The sequence below is a fragment of the Rhododendron vialii genome, chromosome 5a (assembly GCF_030253575.1).
Source record: "Rhododendron vialii isolate Sample 1 chromosome 5a, ASM3025357v1".
NCBI lineage: Eukaryota > Viridiplantae > Streptophyta > Magnoliopsida > Ericales > Ericaceae > Rhododendron > Rhododendron vialii.
The window spans coordinates 13,165,471-13,187,455 of NC_080561.1; the positions used below are offsets into that span (position 1 = coordinate 13,165,471).

The 21,985-nt window shown below is 42.0% G+C and overlaps 1 protein-coding gene across 3 annotated transcripts in view; it reads left to right on the forward strand.

Annotated features, from left to right (window-relative positions):
- The window catches only part of LOC131325657 (methylmalonate-semialdehyde dehydrogenase [acylating], mitochondrial-like), a 30,373-nt gene extending 8,650 nt beyond the window's left edge, over positions 1-21,723 (forward strand). For all 3 annotated transcript variants that reach the window (XM_058358011.1, XM_058358010.1, XM_058358012.1), the window contains exons 10-21: positions 9,857-9,936; positions 12,282-12,347; positions 13,597-13,647; positions 13,771-13,922; positions 17,221-17,311; positions 17,417-17,497; positions 18,568-18,645; positions 18,749-18,784; positions 18,873-18,916; positions 19,017-19,095; positions 19,389-19,479; positions 21,445-21,723. In XM_058358011.1, the coding sequence (XP_058213994.1) occupies positions 9,857-9,936; positions 12,282-12,347; positions 13,597-13,647; positions 13,771-13,922; positions 17,221-17,311; positions 17,417-17,497; positions 18,568-18,645; positions 18,749-18,784; positions 18,873-18,916; positions 19,017-19,095; positions 19,389-19,479; positions 21,445-21,593 (998 nt within the window). In that variant the 3' untranslated portion in view covers positions 21,594-21,723. The remainder of the gene's footprint in view (positions 1-9,856; positions 9,937-12,281; positions 12,348-13,596; positions 13,648-13,770; positions 13,923-17,220; positions 17,312-17,416; positions 17,498-18,567; positions 18,646-18,748; positions 18,785-18,872; positions 18,917-19,016; positions 19,096-19,388; positions 19,480-21,444) is intronic.
- Positions 21,724-21,985: the final 262 nt, after the last annotated feature.

Below are 21,985 nucleotides of genomic sequence, written 5' to 3' on the forward strand. Positions count from 1 at the left end.
TGTCCAAACAAAAGGAGCCTTAATTCGAGGAGGGCTTTACTTAAGATTAGGACAAGATGTATGACTTTTGGCTATTTATCCATTTCATTCTTATTAATGATGGTTTGTGCAACGGTGAATGTAGCTCTTAAGCATGAATTTTTTACCATCAAAATATGATTGCTAAAATTTGTTTGAACAGCCCCGATTAGCTGAGTTATGAATCACGTACAGTATCACCCGATATCGGGTACATGGTAGAAAATGGGACACTCAACACTATGTTCCATTCTGGTTAACTACAGCTATGTTTTCAGCCGCTTCAGGCTGTTCCAGTCTGTTTTGCCGGCTACGTATTGGTGTCTAGCCGTTATATAAAAAGAATAAAAGCTAGTAAGAAAGGTAGAAATCCGGGGTTTTATATATTCGAAAAGTGCTGGGGAGATATGAGATTAATAGATGATTAAATACAGATTAAATGGATGATCTGAACTGGTGAAAGAATCAAAGCTAAACAGTAGGAGAGAATCCTTGGTAGAAAATCTTCACCCAACTAGAGCAAGGATCAAGTGCAATTTCTCTAGAGAGTTTCTCTATCTAAAATCGCCCTTGAACTGTCTAGTTGTCCCCCCAAAGTGTGGGGGAGTGCCCTATTTATAAGCACACACAGCCTCTCTTTTTGTGCCGAGGGGACTTACAAGTTTTGGACACATCGCACAAGTCTTGCGCAAATATTCCTTCCGTACTGTCAGGGAGCGGTCCCCGTGACACCAGCGGTTGCCACTCCGCGAGCACCTCTCTGCGGCGATCCCTTGTTCTTTATCCACCTAGCCACAAGATATCCAGGATTGATGTGAACGGTGTGGTCGAGGTCTACTTCGGTCTCGTCATTATCACCATTGGGCTTAGTTAAGACTTGGTTTTGTCCCTACCATCGTCGCGTAAGCGGCGTGATCATGACCTTTCGTCGATTGTGCCATTGCCGTGACCAAGCCTCTAAATGGCCTCCCTTCAGGCCCTGCCAAGCTAACTAGAGTAGAGCACATTGCCCGGGTCACATTTAAGAGGTCAACGTCCTTCTGCGTCATGCCTAAAGCCTCAAAGAACCACAATTAGTTCTCAATAGGTCTATCTTTAATCAAATCGGCTCATCGCCAAGGTTATTGCTTACGGCCTTAGGCATACAGCCTAGCTCTCGCAGCTAATTAGCTCGGCCTAGCTCGCGCGGTCTAGCCCATGCAACCCGTTTCACCATACTTGGTTGTGCGACTTTGCTCGCTCGCTCACTTTGCTCGACTTGCCTATCTGTTTCGAGTGTACGCCCAACTGGGCGAACGTCAATAAGGGCAAATGCCTGGACTGGCGGTGAACTAGGCAGGTAGTGGCCTAGCCTCGCTCACGCGGTTGGCATAGGTGATAGCCGCTGCAGTGGCAACAAACTTGCCACAGAACAATGGACCCCGTCAGCTGGCACAACAGCAGGGCCGCTAGCCCAAGAATTGAGACCAGCTGTTGGATGTCTTTTGCAAGTGCCGTCCACTGGTTTGGAATGGAAAAGCTGACCCCACAGCCGTCGTGGCTTGGCTGAAACAGATTGCCAAGTTCTTGGACACCATGAGCATCACCAATGCGGAGGACTGCATTGCCTTAGCCGCCTTTCAGCTACAAGGAGAGGCCAATCATTGGTGGGACCTAATCAAGGCCATCAACAATGTCACAACCATGATGTGGCAGCAATTTGAGGATCTCTTCAATGAGAAGTATTTCCGTGAACCAATCGTAGGCGCAATGTTGCAAGAATTCATGGATCTAGAGCAGGGGACGATGTATATCACGCGCTTAAAGAGTTTAGCTCGTCATGCCCACTAGTTTAGTGGCAACTCCTGCCGTGCAGGAGAAAAGGTTCACCTGGGGACTCCACCCTACCATCCGGAGGAGAGTAGTGTCTCAAAGCTTCAGCATGTATGTCGCGGCCCTTTAGTGTGCACTCATGATGGAGCGTGAGAGCGCAAATTCCAAGGCTGTGTGGAATAACCTGAAGAAAGGAGGATCAACATCCGGAGCACTTATCCGCAACAATCACAACAACAATAGCAGCAACAAAAGCTATGCTAACCAGAAGCTGTATTCTCAGAACAACAACAATCGCCAGTAACAACAACAGATGAAACCTTGGAGGAGTCAAGGATCTAGGCAAAGTCAAAATTAGATTTGCAGACCAATCCGCTGCTACAATTGCAATGGAAAAGGGCACGTGAAAAACCAGTGCCCCCATTCGTGAAACAACTTCGAGAATCAACTGAATTTCCCACAAAGACCTGCTAGACATGGAGCTTAGCCTCAAAACAACCGACCTCCATTGAGGATTGGGTGGAATTAGAACCAGAACCCACCGAGAATTGGGTGGCATCAGAATCAGGGACTAGGGACTGAACCAGCATTAGAACTGCCCGCACCAGAACAATGCCGTGGGTAGAGCATTGGTGAGGAATAATCAAGCCAATGGAGCTGGCAGAATCTTCGCACTACAGACAGAGGAGGAATAGGCAGTGGAGGAACAGGGCGATCCCTCCATCATACAAGGTACACTTGTGCTTTTCAACATTTGTGTACAAGTCTTATTTTATTTTGGAGTATTAGGACATAGCGACCATCACCTGTGCCAGTTGCGCTATCACCTGTGCCAACTGCGTGCGGCTTCAATTGGCGTGAGCCGTATTTTATAACTTTCCCAAACGAACGGCGTAACATAACTCCTTTCTGAGTCGGAACATGGGCTTGGACAAAATGAAGAAATCTTGAATGAACCTTCTGAAGTAACCAGCTAGTCCCAAGGAGCTCCGAATCTTAAACATTGTCATCCGTCGCTTTCAATTCAAAACGGCGTCAACTTTGCCGTTGTCGACTAAGATTCCTTTTTCTAATACGGCATGCCCCCAGAAATTTCACCTCTTTCATCCAAAACTCGCACTTGCTAGCCTTAGCGTACAATTGACTATCTCTATGGGTTTGCAGTACGATTCTCAAATGCTCCTCACATGCTTCCTCTGATGGTGAGTAAACCAAGATATTGTCGATGAAGACCATAACAAATTTGTCCATGCTTCCTCTGATGGTGAGTAAACCAAGATATTGTCGATGAAGACCATAACAAATTTGTCCAAGTATGATTGAAAAATCTTGTTCATCAAGCACATGAAGGCACATGAACACTGCAGGTGCATTGGTCAACCCAAACGGCATCATCAAAAACTCATAGTGACCGTATCGAGTCCGTAATGCAGTCAAAGGGACCTCGTTCGTTTAAGGGTTTTGGATTTTGGATTCTAATCATTATTCTATTTCTCCCCAATCATTACTCATTTTTCTCTCTCTCTCTCTAATCGTTACTCTCATTTTTCTCTCCAATCATTACCCTTATTTTCAATCATTACTCTATTTCTCTCTACACTCATTACCAACAAATCCAAATCCAAAATCCCAAAACGAACGGGGTCAGGAATATCGCTATCCCTAATACACAGTTGATGGTATCCAGATCTCAGATCAATCTTTGAGAAACAAGTTGCCCCTCTCAGTTGGCCAAACAAGTTGTTGATTCTCGATAGTGGGTATCTGTTCTTGATTGTCACACTGTTCAACTGTCTGTAGTCGATGCACAACCGCAAGGTTCCTTCCTTCTTCTTGACAAAGAGTGATGGGGCTCCCCAGGGTGATGTACTTGGCCGATTAAACCCTTGTCTAGCAATTCTTGCAATTGATTCCTTCTTTCTGCTGGCGCCATTCTGTACGGTGCCATGGATATTGGTTCTGTACTTAGTTGACACTCAAGGGTAAAGTCTATCTCCCTCTGGGGAGGTAGTTGGGGCAGTTCCTCAGGAAATACATCTTCGTATTCACACACCACTTGGGGTAGGTCTAAGTCCATCCGAAGTGACAAATTAGCTAGCCATCCCAGTAGTTGATTGTGCCATCTTGATTGGTGTGTCAACGAAATGGAAGCGGGATCTTGCCTATCTCTCTTAAAAATTTGAAGCAAGTCCCATCCTCTGAATAAGTTGTCCATCTTACAGCTTGATGGGCAGAAAGCCAATCCATTCCCAAAATCACATCAAAGTCCACCATGTCTATAACTCTAGGTTGCATGTTATCCACGGTCCAGAGACTTCTATCTCGCACCATTTACAAACTAATCCAACTGATATCTTACCCCCTAATGGTGAAGTCACTTGCATTGTTATTCCTAGGGGTTCTGTTTCTAGTCTGAGTGATGTCATGCATGCAGTAGATATGAACAATGTGATGCTCCAGAATCAAATAAGGCTTCTAAACAAGTGTTGAAAAGTACAAGTGTACCTTGTATCATGGAGGGATTGCTCGGTTCCTCCTCTGCCTATAGTGCGAAGATTTTGCCAGCTCCATTGGCCTGATTGTTCTCCGCCGGTGCTCTACCCACGACATTGCTATGGTGCAGGCAGTTTTGCTACTAGTTCTATCCCTGATTCTAATGCTACCCAATTCTCAGTGGGTTCTGGTTCTGATTCCACCCAATCCTCGGTGGAGCCTCGTTTTGAGGCTGAGCTCCATGTCTAGCAAGTCTTTGTGAGAATTTCGGCTGATTCCCGAAGTAGTTTTTCGGATGGGGGCACTTGTTCTTCATGTGCCCTTCTCCGTTGCAAATGTAGCAGCGGATTGGTCTGCGAATCTGATTTTGACTCTGCTCCTTCAGGTTTCATCTGTTGTTGTGGGCGATTGTTATTGTTCTGAGAGTATGGCTTTTGGTTAGCGTAGCCTTTGTTGCTGTTGTGGTTGTTGCGGATCCGTCCTCCAGATGATAATCCTCCTTTCTTCAGATTACTCCACACAGCCTTGGAATCGGTGCTCTTACGCTCCATTGTGAGTGCACATTGAACGGCTGCAACATACGTGCTGAAGCTTTGAGACGCTACGCTCCTTCGGATGGCAGGGTAGAGTCCCCAGCCGAACCTTTTCGCACGCGTGGCAGGAGTTGTCACTAAATTCGTAGCGTGACATGCTAAAACTCGAAGCGCGTGATATACTGTAAGACAGTCATGGTCCCGTGCTCCAGATCTATGAATTCTTGCAACATTGCGTCTTTGATTGGTTCCGGGAAATACTTCTCATTGAAGAGATCCTTAAATTGCTGCCACGTCATGGTTGTGACATTGTTGGTGGCCCTGATCAGGTCCCACCAATGATCGGCCTCTTCCTTTAGCTGAAAGGCGGCTAAGGTGGTATTCCACTTTTGTTAAAAAAGTACTTTTTGAAAAAGAAGGTAATTTCAAGCTCAAAAATCATGTATTTATGCAAATAATTTTCCTACCAATATGGATCTTGTTCGATAAATTTCATTAAGATCTTTTAAACGGTACAAAAAATTGAAAAAAATATTTTTCATTATCATTATATTTGAGTTTGAAATTACCTTCTTTTGAAAAAAAAGTACTTTTACAAAAAGTGGAACACCACCTAAGGCAATGCGGTCCTCCTCGTTGGTGATGCTCATGGTGTCCAAGAACTTGGCGATCTGTTTCAGCCAAGCCTTGGCGGCTATGGGGTCAACTTCTCTATTCCATACCAATGGACGGCAAAAGGTGTCCAACAGTTGTTCCCGGTTCCTGAGCTGGCGGCCCTGCTGCTGTGCCAGCTGACAGGGTTCATTGTTCTGTGGCAAAGTTGCTGCCACTGCAGGGGCTAGGAGCCCTTGTGGGCAATGCCCCTAGCGGCCTAGGCGGTAGGCATCATGCCCAAATCTTCGGGGAATCGCAATCGGTCCTTTATTGACACTTACCCAAACTTGGGTGACGCTGGCTGTAGCATGTTGAGCCGTGTTTCGGTTCTTGGTTTGCATTATATCTGAGAACAGCACGCTCGCCTTTATCTCAATAATCGAATCTCCTCAAGCATCTGGGGACGGAGGCGGGTTTCACATTCTCAAACCAAAAGATCAAGTTCGGGGCTCGAGAGCCCGCTATGTCTGCTTATTAAAATTTGGCTAAGTATGAAAACATGACTTTCCGAAAAAGTATCGATTTTCGGAGTAAAAAATGGTGCTAATTGATCCTTGGATTTTTCTAAGAGCCACCATAACTTTGCGAGGTTTTATGTGAAGAGCAAGGTCATGTTTCGAACCATTACTGCTCGAGAAAAATGTGCAGTTTTGTGCTTTGCACCTTTGTAGCATGAAGCGGGGCGGAGGCGGGAGCAGAGGCAAGAGTAGAAGCGGAGGTGCCTAGAAGCTCCTAAGGTTGGGAGCTCCTAAGGAGCGTATATAGATTATATAAAAATTCAATACTTAACAATTAAAGGAAAAGTGGTACTTATTGAAAATTTTCCCCATCTTAAAGTGTAATTATTGGAGGTTATATATTCTCAATTTGCAAAACTTCTTGACCAATATGATTCTCATATTCTTATTTCTAGAATGGCATGACTCCCTTAAAAGTAAGAGAATAATTGCCTTAACGACCCGATAAGCTCCCATCTTATTTAGGAGCGAGCTCTTGTCTTGAGGGGAGCAAGCTCGTGTCAAACTCCCATCTTGGGAGCACTGATTCAAGCTCCCTCATTTTAGAAGGATCCTGCTACTAAGCTCTGCAAAAAAAGTGGGGGGTCAACATTTTGATATGATTGGAATTTTGATTTTTTGGCAATGCCATTGGATCCAAATGGGGGATACTTCCTTATTTTCATTAAATAAATTAAAGTAAAGAAAAGTCCTTAAGTTTAGGGAATGAAAATAAGGTGCTGGGAGCTGTGGCCTCCTGGAAGCTTCGGGTGCCCCATGGTCGGGCTAGGCCCTACGGTCGGGTAATCGCTGCGGTCAGGCTGAACCCGTGGCCGAGAGCCCCCACGGTCGGGTGGTCCGCGGTGGGTTAGGCCACGCGGCAGAGAGCCCTTTCGGTCAGGCGCCCTCCCGGTCGGACCTCGCGGACAAGTGGTCCCGCGGTTTAACAGGTCGTTTCTTTCCTCTTATTCCACGTGTTGATTTGGGAGACATGCCCCTCGTTTGTGTATTTTTGACCCTCTACAAAGCCCGGAGGTGAGTGATAAATATAAGTTGAAGGAATCTTCATCACCAAAAAGGTAAGCTCATAGAGATCCATGAATGCCGGATGTGATGTTGCTGGTGGATTTCAGAAGAAAGAAATTGAAAGAGGAGAAACGAGTCGGACGAGGACTGATTTGGGGCTGATGACTGTTCCTCTTCTTTTGTCTTTGGACACAAGGTGGAGTAGAGTAACAAACATACCACCTGTAAAATAAGGGTAGATCTAGACTCTTGAGTTTTTCAAGAAAAAAAGAGAGAGAAAGCCTCTACACGCACATATCCACCTAAGCAAGGACGTGAGAGCAAGTGTAGGTTTAAGTAGTTAGCAATTAGATATAAAGCGTTGAAAGGCTTCTTTTCAACTCTCATAAAAATCTTGGGTGTTCTGAAATTTCATGATTGAAAGTACTCAAGATGTTAGGAAGAGGAATTAAGTATATATGATATCTATAATTGAAGATATTAATTATTTACAGCGATAAATCCAAAACAGTACGCAGGAACGTAATTATATAAAATAAATTTAGAGACTTCAAACTCAACCAAAATGGTTGAATAATTCTTTCTGTTCTCCAAATAAGCTAGTTAAATCCGATTGGATCAAGTATGTTAATCATCTGCCACATGAGCACAGCACAATTAGCACCACTTGATTTTCAGCGATAAATCCAAAACAGGAACATACTGTTATGCTACCAACACATACCATATCTGTAACAAAACCAGTACATGGTCCGGAACGAGATTAATAATTATGCTGATTAGCATGTTTGTCAATAGTTAATGAATGGCTCTACATCAAATTTAGCTCATCACAGTTCCGAAAATCTTCATATGTTTATTAGTTTGCTTAAAGTCGATTGAATTTGGTGTTGGTCGACTCACATGGATATTCTGGATATTGTTACTTTTGTTAGATTATGGAAGTCCATAGAATTTTACTTGGTTGGAACCTCTCTCACTTGGAATGTGGATTATGGTACACCACCTGTCCTAATTTTTTGGATGTCCTACTTATTTTAAGCGATAAACATCTGATAGAAAAGTATTATACCTTAAAATCACTTACGTAAAACTCTTTTAGGTTTATTATGATGATATTTTTTTTCGGGTCTGGTCAAAGCTCCATTCTCTCTAGACATTTGGTTTAGTACATTGATATTTTTCTCCTGAGGAAAATGCTAAATAACAAGGAAAAAATTGGGCATTTCTTGGATGGCCAAATCATCATTTTGGAGTGAAGCTGTTCCATGTTTTTGGATGTGCATTCCCAATACGTAAATCATTTGGGTATGGTATTAATGTTATCTGGTAAGACAGGCTGGAAATTTGTGAACTATTCTATGCATTTATTCTTGATTAAGACTGATTTGCGTTCACCGCAATTTTTGGAAGAGGTCACTCCTTTTTTCATGTAATCGGTACACATGCAGCTGTAACCTGTGCCAATTATGTCTCTATGCTACATAGTTCTAAACCTTGAACTTTTCCTTTGCCATTTGAAGTTTCCTTGTAAATTTAACTCTTCCTTTTTCCTTGGCTCTAAAACTAGCCCACCACTCCTCAAAATCATTTGACGAAAAAATGGTGCTCAAACTTTGTGTATCCGAAATCTGAATGGAGCAGGTGCCACTTCGAAGGCCAACTCTCAAGGATCACAGTAGAATAATCATCAGTTACCCTTGGGAGCACCTCCTGTATAGCATTCAGAAATCTCTCTTTGCATCCTAAGAAATATAGTTATATATCGATGGATATAATTGATTCTCAAGCGATCTTTGCACCGTGCAGTGGTGGAGGTATTAAGGGGCCCGCCCCTGCCCTCCCCCCACCACATACACACACACACTTTTTTTTTTTTCTGTAAACAAAAAATCCTTTTACTCCTGATATGACATTTGCTTCCAAAAAAATCCTTCCCCTAAAATTGCTGTCTTCCACCTCACTCCTCGTACAAATTCGAAATGTCATTTCTGAACAAACAAGTCTATCTCCTTGGATTCATTAAAAAAAGTCTCAATCTATACTACAGTAGAATTTTCGATTTTGTTTTGATCGAAATAAAAATCCTCGGCTCCCAAGTCTCAATCTATACTAGAATTATCGAGTAATCACACGTGTTTACTCTTACTGTTTCTACTGCAATGGCAAAACGATCTTTTTTCGAAAATTAAGATTATCAAAACCAGACTTTGGAACAAAATGGAGTATGATTTTCTCTCAGACTCTTCCGTTATATATATATCATATATTGAAAGGAAAGTTGTGATGAAATTCAGTTCGTGGTCAATCTTATATGATTTTGAGATTTGAAAACATGTCGGTTTTCTGTTTTGATAGATTGTTAAACTACTTTTGTTATATTTTGATGGAAGATCAATCTAGAAAAATGTGTTTTTTGGCTTTCTCTTTGACTATAGAATGCAAGGATTTTGATAGTTGTTTTTGTACTTATTTGTTGGGTAAGGAATAGAAAGATGTTTGAGGTTGAAATTTTTTCAGGCCCCCCGGGAATCTTAATCCTAGCTCTGCCACTGGTACCGCGCTTATCATTTTCGTTTATTATACTTATTTTTTGATTTTTTGCTTGCATTCTCCTTTCATTATATTCATATGCTGGTTATACAAAGTACTTGAGCATTTCCCTGGTTCTAGATCCCTTCTGTTGAATTTCTTGGTTTGTTTTTTTTTTTTTTTACTATTATCTTGGCTTGTAGTTATTAAGACTGGATAGAGCAGTCACTCAACTGTGATATGCCTATGAAGAGTAGCTGTTTGATGTTGACTTTTCCTGATGTTGTTCAGGTGCTTCGGTTATACTTGCAGAGTTAGCAGTGGAGGCTGGTTTGCCTAAAGGTGTCTTGAATATTGTTCATGGCACCCATGTAAGCTCCAAGTTTTTTGTAACAAGCATTATGCTATTGCCGGCTCAATTCGATAGGACAGGTTCTTAGGGTTTGATGTAGGGCTGTAAACGAGCCGAATCGAGCCGAACCCTGTTAAGTTCGACTCAGGTTTGTTAAGGTACTAGTCTGGCTCGGGTTCGATTCGAGCTTGAACAACTTGGCTCGAGTTCGGCTTGTTAAAATTTTTCAAAGCTCGAGTTCGGCTCGGTAAATTCAAACGAACCGAGCTGAGCCGAATCTAGGCTCGAATTGCTCTCGTCAAGGCTCGGGTTTGGTTCGGCTCAGCTCTTTAAACTCAACCAAACCCAAACTCTCTCATTGGTCATATAGAATTTCTGAGAAAAATAAGTATTAAATTATATATCATTGAATTTTTTTATATTTGTATATAGACCCCTAAAGAATTATTAATTTATATTTAACAAGTTCACGAGCCTAACCGAGCCGAATACTATAAGGTTCCGGCTCGGCTCATTTATCAAAGAGCCCAACATTGAGGTTCAGGTTTGGTTCATTTAATAGCCGAATCGAACTCGAATGAACCCTTACTGAGCGAAGCCTCGAACAGTTCACGAATGGCTCAGTTCATTTACGGCCCTAGTTTGATGTGACATAGTTAATTGATCTTGAAGTCCTTTTTCTATTTCGTGAAGAGCACATAATGATAGTCAGCCATAAAAACAAAATAATGGTTGGTACAAAACAACAATAAGTGCACTCTTAACTTCCTATAACTCAGAGAATCCTCCATAGTGCACTACATGCTGAAAAATAGCAGCATAATTAAAGCCGAATAAACGGACTGGAGTGGCTAAAACTGACCAAGGAGGATGGTTTTAGTCAGCAATCAGCATTCTATTGACTACGTCCCATTCAATTTAGGAATATAATCATCCATGTCCGGTCCGACATTGATTTTCATTTGCAGACTGAGTGGAAACAAAGCCGTCTGATGCAATATGTACGAAGTCTGGATCAGGATGTAAATGTGAATAAATGATGTGCTTGGAAATCCTTCTGTACTCTCTCCCTCTACCTCTTCCAGCCATCCGACTTCTTTGATTCATTAGGTACATATGCATGTGTGTATATATGTTCTATAACATCCTGGAACGAAGAAAAGTAGGAGGATGTCTGTTGAACTGGAAGGTGAGCATCGGCATGGACATTTTGATCTCTGCAGTACCCTCTTCTCTTTCTCTCCTTTTGTATGATAGCGTATCCCAAAGTGAATTCTCGAAAATTTTAGGGTTTTAAGTTTTCATTTTGGTGCTCAGTAATGGAACCATAGTCTTTGAAAAGGGGAGGGTGTTTTTTTCCCCTGTTGACTGAGAATCCTCCATATCCCCCACCTATAGCCACAAAAGTATACAACTTGGAGAAGAACTCCAATGGGCCAACCAAACCTGGATTGGTCAATGTAAGCAAATGTTCCAAATTAACAGAAAGTCTAAGAGTACCGACGAAACTCCCACCGAAATCGTACCAACGGCCGCGCCAGGCTGTCTCCGGCCACCGGACGACCGATCTGAGCTGTCCAAAAATTCTAAAAAAAAAAACCGATGGGGTCACGCGGGAATCAACAGCGCTTGATCTAACACCCTATTTTTTTGTGTATGTACATATAGCTATTGATTCCTGCGTGGCCCCCTCGGTTTTTTTTTATAGAATTTTTGGACGGCTCGGATCGGCCGTCCGGTGGCCGGAGACAGCCCGGCGCGGCCGTTGGTACGATTTCGGTGGGAGTTTCGTCGGTACTCTTAGTAGGACTCCCAAATTAATTGCAGTCATGGAAAGGTATGGAACTTCGCCTCAGCGCAGCCATTAGCATCCCAATATTCATGCCAAAAATCTCACTGGGAACCCATTTCCTTAGATTTGAGAACTCCTCTTAACCCATGTAATATTTTGTAACTAGACTTTATGAAAAATGTAGATGTCTTTTGAAGTGGACGTGATACTGTGCTACCACATCATTACTCTATATGGCATAAATGCATTCTATTCGTGAAACTAGCTAAGGTTCGAAAAAGTTGCAAATCTTTTGAATCTTTTTCAACACATTTTGTGGTGAATGGGAACCGAAAGATGTACATGAAGTAGATGGTAACTGTTGTAACTGAATGTGTTTTCTTTGGTCCATTGAATATCCAGTATGCACATTTTGCTTTTTATTTCACCTGAATTTCGAGTTCTGCTTTATCAGAATACATAACCTCATATCTTGTCGTCATTGGGCTTTTCATTTCTTCTTGAGGAAACTCGTCAATTCAATGTGTTGATGTCTCATTTTGAATGTATTTTTTTTTTCAATTTTTTGGCAGGACATCATGAATTCCATCTGTGATGATGATGATATTAAAGCTGTATCGTTTGTTGGTTCAGATACTGTGAGTTAGTTTCTGTTTTCAACTCCTAGTTTGTTGTTATTGAATGCCTCTGCATGTGGGTGTCTTTATCTATTTCAAGTTAACATCTATCACTGTAAATCCTGAAAGGCTGAAAGGGTATGCAAGGAGCCAGACAGTATGCAAACTGAATCTTCTCAGCGCTTAAATGACTGGTAATCTATTGAAATTCAAGTAAATGAGGAAAAGATAAAATGACCATTTGACACAGGTGATGCAACTGCCAATTGGATTTACATACCATTGACTTAGTCCAGGCGAAAACCATAATGGCAGAGCTTTAACTACTAAGGTCTCATGTCCTCGTCCCAAATTGGCAACTCGTAGTTCAGGTCAAACGTGCTATCAGTTCCCCTTTGAAGGAGAAAAAGTTTGACATTAGGAAAGTTAGCGTCTCTTTTGGCCAATGCTATAAAAAGTACTACTGCATCGAAACATGGAACAGTTTCTTTCAAGTGGTGAATTTAGTGATACCATGAAGTTCCAAAAATTAAAAATTGTCCGGATATAAATAAACTAACCAAAACGTAAAAAGGGCCGGAGTCCTAGCTGGATGAAATTTAGAAAAAATTAAATTAAATGAACGCGGCGGGGGGGATTTTTATGATGGTCCCATCATTGTACCTTTCTGAAATACATTTTCCGGTTATTTTAGGAGCTTTTGGGGGGACCGAAAACAATTTACTTAGGAGCTATAGAAGTATGAGGGGAACAACGCACACTGCTATACAAAGGTGAATCAGAAAGGCTAGTTGGGGAGTTCTATGTAAAGTGTCATGGCTCCCTGAGCAATTTGCTTTCAATTCACAAATAGATTGGAGGACTGAGATATGGGAAAGCATATATATGTGGCAATGCCTGTGGTGACAGTTAGATGTGCCAAACCCAAACAGATTTTTTTCTCTGGAAACTTGCCTTCTATGTCTAGTATTTTTTACAATGTTGCTTGCTTCCTAACTCTACGTGATAATATTTAATCTCATCTGTGAAACATTGAATGCTTACTTTAATTTTGACGTTGATTTTTTTCACATCTGGCTTATTTTTTAAATGCTGTTCTTATAACTTATGGAAAACAATGTGCATTTTACTATGTCAAGTCCATCTGATTCCTTTTTAGGCGTTCCTAGGTTTTCTCAAAGTGTTGTAAATCTTCTGCTTAAATTTTCGCTTGGGCCTGTAGGTTTATTAGTTTTTAACTAAATCCTTGTTCTGTAATTTCTGTTTCAAGGCTGGCGTGTATGTTTTTGAAAGAGCATCAGCTAGTGGTAAACGTGTTCAGGTAGTTGCAGATTATCTGGCTCTTGGAACAAATATGCATTTCCCTTGCAACTTGTGGGCAAGTATTTTAACTTCCACGCCCGTCACTGTGAACAAGATTTGGATGATTGACTATTCTCTTCAGTGTAACAGGGGAGCCAAAAATCATGCAATTGTCATGCCTGATGCAAGCATGGACGCGACCTTGAATGTATTAGTTGCCACAGGTTTTGGTGCTGCAGGACAAAGGTGCATGGCAATCAGCACGGTTGTTTTTGTTGGAGGATCAAATTTGTGGTATATGTTTTGCAACTCTTCTTTCAATCACTCATGATATATGTGTTTTCTTATTCCACCATATGTTGCAATTGAATTTTTAATCTTTTCAGGCCCTTTTATGGACAAGTATTAATGTCTAGGGGTTGAAGATCCCTCAAGTATTAATTGTGTTGTAAGCTCGGGAGAACTGGGTCTTCTTATTATTTTCTGCTACGCTTATCCACAAGTTCCATAAGTGTGAGCAGTACGAGCGGAAAGGCTCCCATACTGTTTGGTGTAGGGCAGGGGGCATAGATGCCAAACAAACCTGACCCCTCTCTATCTTAGTAGAAACGAGAAAGCGTTGCATAGGAAGCCAAGAAAAGAAGCGGCAGAGGTAGCAGAACAGAGATGATTCCCTAACGCCACTTAACTCGACCACCTATTTCCGAGTTTAGAGTGTGGTGCTTGTCTTTGAATGTCTTTCTGCATTTGAGAGGGTTTTACTGGCTACATGTGTGGCAATTACTTGATGCTAACGATGAGCTGTGTGATTTATTATTGCATAGGCATGACAGTAAGTAAAGGTTGATTTCTCTTAGCGGAAAAAATTCATTTGGACCGTCATTTCAGTGAAGGGAATAATCTTAAACGACTGATTAGCAGTAACATCTATCAAGCATCACAAAATGGCATTATGATTGTCTTCTCTGTTCCTATGCATTCACATACGTTGTTGTAGTAAAAATTGTATGGCCGTTGTATTGTACAGGCACGGGTGCACTTTATTAATCTCCTTATCTTGGTTGGGTTGCCTTCATATTTCTCTTCCTATTTAGCATAAACAATATACATAAGTAACTCTGAAGGCCCAAACTAATTTGAGGATAGGTATGTTGAAACTTGAAGAGTGCGTTTCTCGATTTTTATCATAATGTTGTCGTTGAGGAAAACACGTGAAGTCGTTGAGGAAGTTGAGCTGCCGACAGCACTGGGATGGGGAAAAAAAATCCTACATCTGGTACCTCAATCCACTTGGGAGCACTATACTGACCAAGTCAACAATCACCCCCGATCAAGTGGTCAAGCACCTCCTGACCTCGCAAGCACTGAACCAGAGTCCTCGGCAGTCTGAACTTGGCCACACCTTTAACCAAGGTGTCTGCCCCCCCTCACATCGGAGTGCCCGCACCCCCTGACCGGGGTGCTACGCAAGGTCATCACCTTGTAGCCCGTGACTCAACCTCGCCCAATCTTGCAGGAATTCTTCCAGAGGTATATCATTTATCACTCACTAATCAAATTTGGAGCAAATGAGATCTGTCTGGTCATTGGGGTCACTGGCGCTGTACAACTCTTCAAACATTACCTCATCCCATTGCTCTGAGCTTCCTTGTGAACTTCTCGGAGCTCTTGCACACCCTGTGTGGCTACTATTTGCACTTGAGGATCGACATGGGCCCTACGACTCCTCCTGCACCAATTCCCTGTGCAACCGTCTCTCTCCCTGTCCACTTTGTTTCATCCTTGTACCGTTGGAACCATGTTTGACAGTAGCTCCTCTTGTCAGATCGCTCCCTTCCAGCCTATACAGTTGACCAACCCTTCTCCCTTGCAACCTTGGACCGTTTCCCTTGGAGACTTTGAAAATTGCATACATGTTGAGAATCTGCAACCCCATGTATCCAGCATCCCTAGAGAAATCAAATTCTTCCTCAATCCCGGAACATGTCGGACATCTGTGAACCTCACCCTCCTTCTGTCTGACATACATAACGGGATGTCCCTTTGCCAACTCTCTTGCTAGCTTTGTTGTTGGCCATCCTGATAATTCACTGTCGTATGCCTCCTAAACCACGAACTCTTCTTGTCTGTGCAGATGTGGTCTAAACAACTTGAGTCTAACGCCCAGTCCGATTTCCCAATGCTGGCCAGCTGCACTGACCAGTAACGCCTGATCCTTAATCTTGAAGTCTGAAACACTGACTGCTTCAGAAGTTTGGTTCCTTTCTCTGTTTTGTACATAGGGCAATTCGGTTTGATATGCAACTCCTAGCCACAGTAAAAGCAGACAAAACTACGACCTCTAGATCTCGATCTCCCCTTGTTGGAACTCCTGTTGGCTTTCCCCTGAGTACTAACCCTGCCATCGGCTACCAAGGCCTTTGTGCCTTCGTAGGCTGATATCCCCATCCCATTCCTTCGAGCCTCCTCATTGAACAGGGCATCCTTGACCATCCCTGTGGTCAACCTACCATCCTGTGCGGAATTCCTGCAAGATTAGGGGAGGTGGGGTCACAGGTTGCAAGGAGATGACCCTTGCATGGCACCCCAGTAAGGGGTTGCAGACACCTACTTTGGTTCAAGGTGTAGCAGACTAGACTGGTGAGGATTCTGGTTCAGGGAGTGCGGGGTCAGGAGGTGCTTGACCCCTTGGTCGGAGGGGGTGATTGTTTACTTGGTTAAGTATAGTCCTACCAAGTGGATTGAGGTACCAGATGTAGAGGATCCTTTTTTCCCATCCAGGTGCTGTCGGCAGCTCAACCTCCTCAACTACTTCACGTGTAATCCTTGAGGCTTTGAGCTAACCCTAACCCCGTTGATTTCTCTTCCTATATGTATGTGTATTGCATAGAGGTAGAGTGTGGGATTTGTGAGTTGAGAGAGTTTTCATGGCATTATATTTTGTTGATATCCGGAGTTTTTCGTCTCATTTTGAGTGTGTTGTTTGACATCCTTTGAGGCATAACAAACTATTTTATGTATGATATATTTGAGAGCTAGAGAATGTCTTTCTGTATTCAAATGGGTTGAAGTGTGGCTGAACCATTGGCATGGTGTACGAATTTAAGGAATTTAAGGTATTTGTTTAGGGAGCATGACTGGATGAGACTTGGCGTAGAACTCCCCTATCAGCCTTTCTGAGTCACCTATGAATAGTGTTATACTCTGTGCTGCATAGACCTCTTTAGCTCCTATTGATCAGCATAAAGAACTTAGCAAATCGCAAAGTGATCCTATAACTGAATTAGATAACAAATTTGAATGTGTTTCCTTGTCTTAGTCCATGAGAAAATCTTCATGCAAACAGTTGAAGCAATGTTTGTATTCTACTATTCACTGAAAACAGAAACCAGGATGAGGATCATGGGAGTGCGTAGCTTATGTTTCTTTGGGCTGTTGTGTAACTTGTATTGAGGTCACTCTGTTAAATTTCACCTCCTTTGCTGTTCTCTAAATATCGAAACCAAAAAGTGAGGTAGTGCATCCTGTGATTTATGTTTCCAGCTGGAAATGGCATGTATCTGATTAACTTGGTCTTTCGGTTGCTTTTTAGGGAAGATAAATTAGTGGAGCTTGCTAAATCACTTATAGTAAATGCTGGAACTGAATCGGATGCTGACCTTGGTCCTGTGATTAGCAAACAGGTTGATACATAGACTAATTCCGTAACCATATATAGTTGCTGCTCCCGTCACTTCTTTTTCGCGCTTAAAAATTTTACGCATTTGGGTTTTCTGTTGTATCCACAGGCAAAGGAGCGCCTATGCAGATTGATTCAGAGTGGTATTGATAGCGGTGCCAAACTAGCACTTGATGGAAGAAACATTGTGGTACATCTTTCGTGTCTGCAATCTCTGTTACTTTTTCATGCCCGCAATTGGTTCCACCAAAATAATACATTCATAAATATCAAATATCCAGTAGTACTTGTCGATTTGACATCCTATGAGATGGCAATCCAACCTAGTCTGCATCTGCATAACCCCGAGTCTGAGTGTGACCATGATTATGATATAATAGGCCACCAACTGTTGCTCATGAGATATTTCAAAATGTGCTTATTGACATCCCAATGACACGACCATGGGGCATCCTGGAACGGGCTAACTGATCTTTGGTTCGAAAATTGTTATGCAGAAACCATTCCAATCAATTAATGTCTTTACAAGCATCACCTGCAATTATAATGCCATCCACATACTCAATCAACTTACAACTTTATCCAGACGATTGCAATCTACTGAACAGAGAATGGCCTACTCCTCATCTCTGGATGCCAAAATTAGCCAAAGCAAGCTCGAGGAGACTGTCTGAGCCTATGTAACTGTGACATGGTTGTGGGTTTCCTCAACCCTAAAAGTTAGCTATTTAGGTTAGGGAGCCTTCTTTCATATTATTGTGGTACTAGGCATTTCACTTCACACATTCCATCCTGGGGAGGAAAACTAAGTATCAATTCAATGAAGCGGAAGCTTCCTTTTCTGGTTACACCAAGGTTTCCTATTGAATTAGGCTTCTCATCGCAAACACTGTTAGTCTGTAACACAAATGAAGATTTGGAAGAGGCTGAACCTACAGTGCAGCCCCTAGGTCATTTTAACCAAGCTTGGCCTAGGGTATGAAGACCTTTCCCAGATGGAGAGTTATCCTGTGGAGTGTGGACTAAATAAATCTATTTTTCAGACTGATATAGATAGAAGCTGCTATGTAGTGATGGCAATTAATGCTGATGTAAGGAACTGAAACACGATCTACAAGTGTATTGGTTTCACTTTTTGAATGATGCTGTTATATATACCGGTCTCTGTTGTGATTTGTTTGAGATAATGAGCACCTTGTTGGGTTTTCTTTTGGTTAAATATCCAAGGGTTAATTTGATTTAATTGAGAATGACATATAGGTGCCAAGGTATGAACTGGGCAACTTTATTGGTCCTACCATATTATCTGACGTCAGAGTTGAGATGGAGTGCTACAAGGTAGCTTGATATGAGTGTAAATGGAACTTTCAAATTTTGCTGTATCATACCTAGTGGAAGGGTAGATTTGAGCCTTGACGACACTTGATCTTTGTATGTGCAGGAGGAAATTTTTGGCCCAGTGCTACTTTGCATGGAGGTTGGTGTGGCATTCCGAATTTTTTTCTACCCATGCACTTATCATTGGAAATTTGATGCTATGATTTTGTTTTGTGCTTTTTACTCAGGCTGACAGTTTAGAGGAGGCCATAAACCTCGTTAACAGAAACAAGTATGTCCCAATCTTATCTTATCTTCAGCACCCTAATAATTTTTAACTTATTGAAGCATTGTGTTTTCATGTTATATTTTAACCTGCTCTCTCCGAACAGATATAGCAGTGGAGCTTCCATATTCACAACATCTGCTGCAGCTGCTAGTAAATTCCAGAGTGAGATTGAGGCTGGGCAGGTAGGACAACACTTCTTCTTAGCATGTCCTTTTTCTGGTTCAACAAATAGCACAGATGCTTTAAAATTGTTTAGACCATTAACTGCTTGAATTATGTTTGCTAACTTTTTTGAATTTTTTTGTTTTGTTTTTACTATATGGTGATGTTTGATGCTAGTTTTCCTGTTATCTGATGGTGTAAAGATACCCGTCCCTTTCATAATCATATTTACATGTCATATTTACCATAGCTGAATTTTAGTTTTTCTTTCACTTACTATATGAACTACTGACATAAGCTTTATTTAATCCAGGTTGGCATAAATGTTCCTGTTGCAGCCTCACTGCCCTTTTTCTCCTCTAACGGCTCCAAGGCATCTTTTTCCGGGGATCTCAATTTCTCTGGTAATAAATACTAACCGAGAAGTGAGAACATTCTGTATATCTTCTTTCTGCTATGCAAGCAGTTTATACAAATGTTATTGATCCTAACCAATGAGTACATTACATATTAGCAGTGAAAACCTACCATCTACGAAGGAACACCAAAAGCGAGGGCAGTGCAAATACCAGTATAATTGACAACTATATTTGTTTCTGATATTTTTCTCTTTGATAGCGTATTATTTGGATATCTGGGACCTTTTCATCTAGTTTGCCGTCATACCTGATGTCCAAACTCCAAAGGTTTAAGTCGAATGAACTTTGAAGAAAGTAAACTAAAGTCAATTTGTCTGCTCTTTCTTCTGTCTTTCCAAGTCTATGATGTAGAAGGCTGGATAGCGGGTCAACCATTCAGGCTAGATAATCAGGCCCAACTCGGCGCAGGCCCAATTAACGAGATGACCAGAGCCCATTGGCGACCGGAATGGTCGCCCACCCGGGGCTCAGCGGCTGGGCCGAGGTATCGGATCGGGTCATGCACGGTCACATTCCACATATGATACTATACGCCGCATCTACCTGCCCGGCCATGTGGCGCGGTCAATTGTCTTTTGACAGCTTGGCACTCTGGCAGGGGGGAACATGCGGGTGTGGTACGTTCCGGTCCAGCCATGTGGCGCCGGTCTAGTCGTGCCATGTGGCACGGTCATACAATGTACCACAGCATAGTGCATTAGTGCTTGCTGAGAATATGGTCCGGTCGCATGGCACCATCTGGTCCTGCCATGTGGCCCAGCTGTGCAGCGTACTGAGCATGGGATTCCATAATCGCACAAACCAGCCACGTGGCTCCAATCTGGTCTTGCCATGTGGCGCGGTTTCCTCCCTCGCCACAGCATAGTGCCTGGCAATTGGCGATCATCGGGTGCGGCATCGAGCCAGAAAGTGAACGTCACCACGGCACATGCCCGGCACGCGCGGTCTTGATCTCCAAGGCAAGGCACTCCTATAAATACAACAGTATAAATCCTAGGAAGGTATGCCTTCTTCTCCGAGCTAAGTTCTGTGATTTCACTCTCTTGAGCTCAGGGCTAATTTAATCAGAGTGCCTTCCAGCCACCTTCGGCCCGCTAGGCACTAATCGGTTCTTCCTTTTGCAGAGCTAGGTGGAAGAGAGGCTTACCCAATACACCCATGTTCCAGGAGGTTCGAAGGGGAGGGGAGATCTGAATTGAACACCACCCCACATACAAATATATAAAAAAAAACACTAATAACAGCCATCAAAAACGCAATCTATAGAATTTTCTTGTGTATACTTGGGACATATAAACATATTGATAACTTATGCGTAGATTTTTTCTAAGAAGTATGCATAAGGGGTGCATAACACAAGTTTTCCTGGACACGTTTGAATATAGGGACTGAGACAATGATAAGAGGGTCTCATGTATTTGTTTACACGTATGTTAGAGAATCGTCCAAGTACCTTTTGACTTATGTTACGGACATCCACTGTGAATGGATTTGCTTTGGTGTCTGTCAGTGGTGGGTATTAGGCTATTAGCTAAGGGTTAATTCCAAAATAGTAACTCTGGAGGTGGAAAGGGTGGTTGGCTGGCTGGAAACAGGATATCATGGGAAAACAGGTGAAAATGCTTCTTGTTGTCTTCGATCTCCATGGTAATTTTTTTTTTTGGTCGGCTTCGATCTCCATGGTTGGATGATGTAATATTGATTAGTTAACTGAAAAATCAAGGTTTTGTGTCCTTATTTAAGCCTAAATACCTGTGCATTAATACAATACCACTACAAACACATCGATATAAACATTAGACTTTATTTTAGGATAAATATCGTGATGAATACAGGACACTATCTTTATACACAATATGGTATGTAGTCTGATACGATTTTGAGAACCTTTAGACTGTTTTTTTTATTACATATTTTTGAAGATTAATTGGGTGGCAATGTTACTTGCAGGCAAGGCTGAACTACACTTCTACACCAAGGTCAAAACAGTGACTCGACAATGGCAGGATTTTCCTAGTAGTGATGGTGTATCCTTGGGAAATACAGAATCCTTGGCTTTTACAACTTCTGATGGATCACAACAAATCCAAGATGCTTAAATCGTTATTTTTCTAGTCGGTTTTCCTTTATCCTTTATTTTTGTGTTTTTTGTAGTTGTATTTGCCTTCTTTTTTCTTCTTTGTATTGTACGAACCCTTCAATGATTCATGGACTCTTCCCTTTGCCTTCTCTGTTATCTTCTCTGTATCCTTGCCCCATTTTGTCCACTTTTTTTTATATTATTTGTAATGTACCTGGGGACCCATGTCGTAACCTTGCTATAGTTTTGTTGATTTGTTTGCTTACTTCGTGTTTGAATCTTTGCTCATTGTTGTCTTGATTCAAATGCAAATAAATAAATTGTTGAAACTTTGGTTTGTATTTGTAAAACATTGTGTTTTCTCTAGTCTCACATTGCTAAGTCACAAAACTTCTATTTACTTTAAATGAC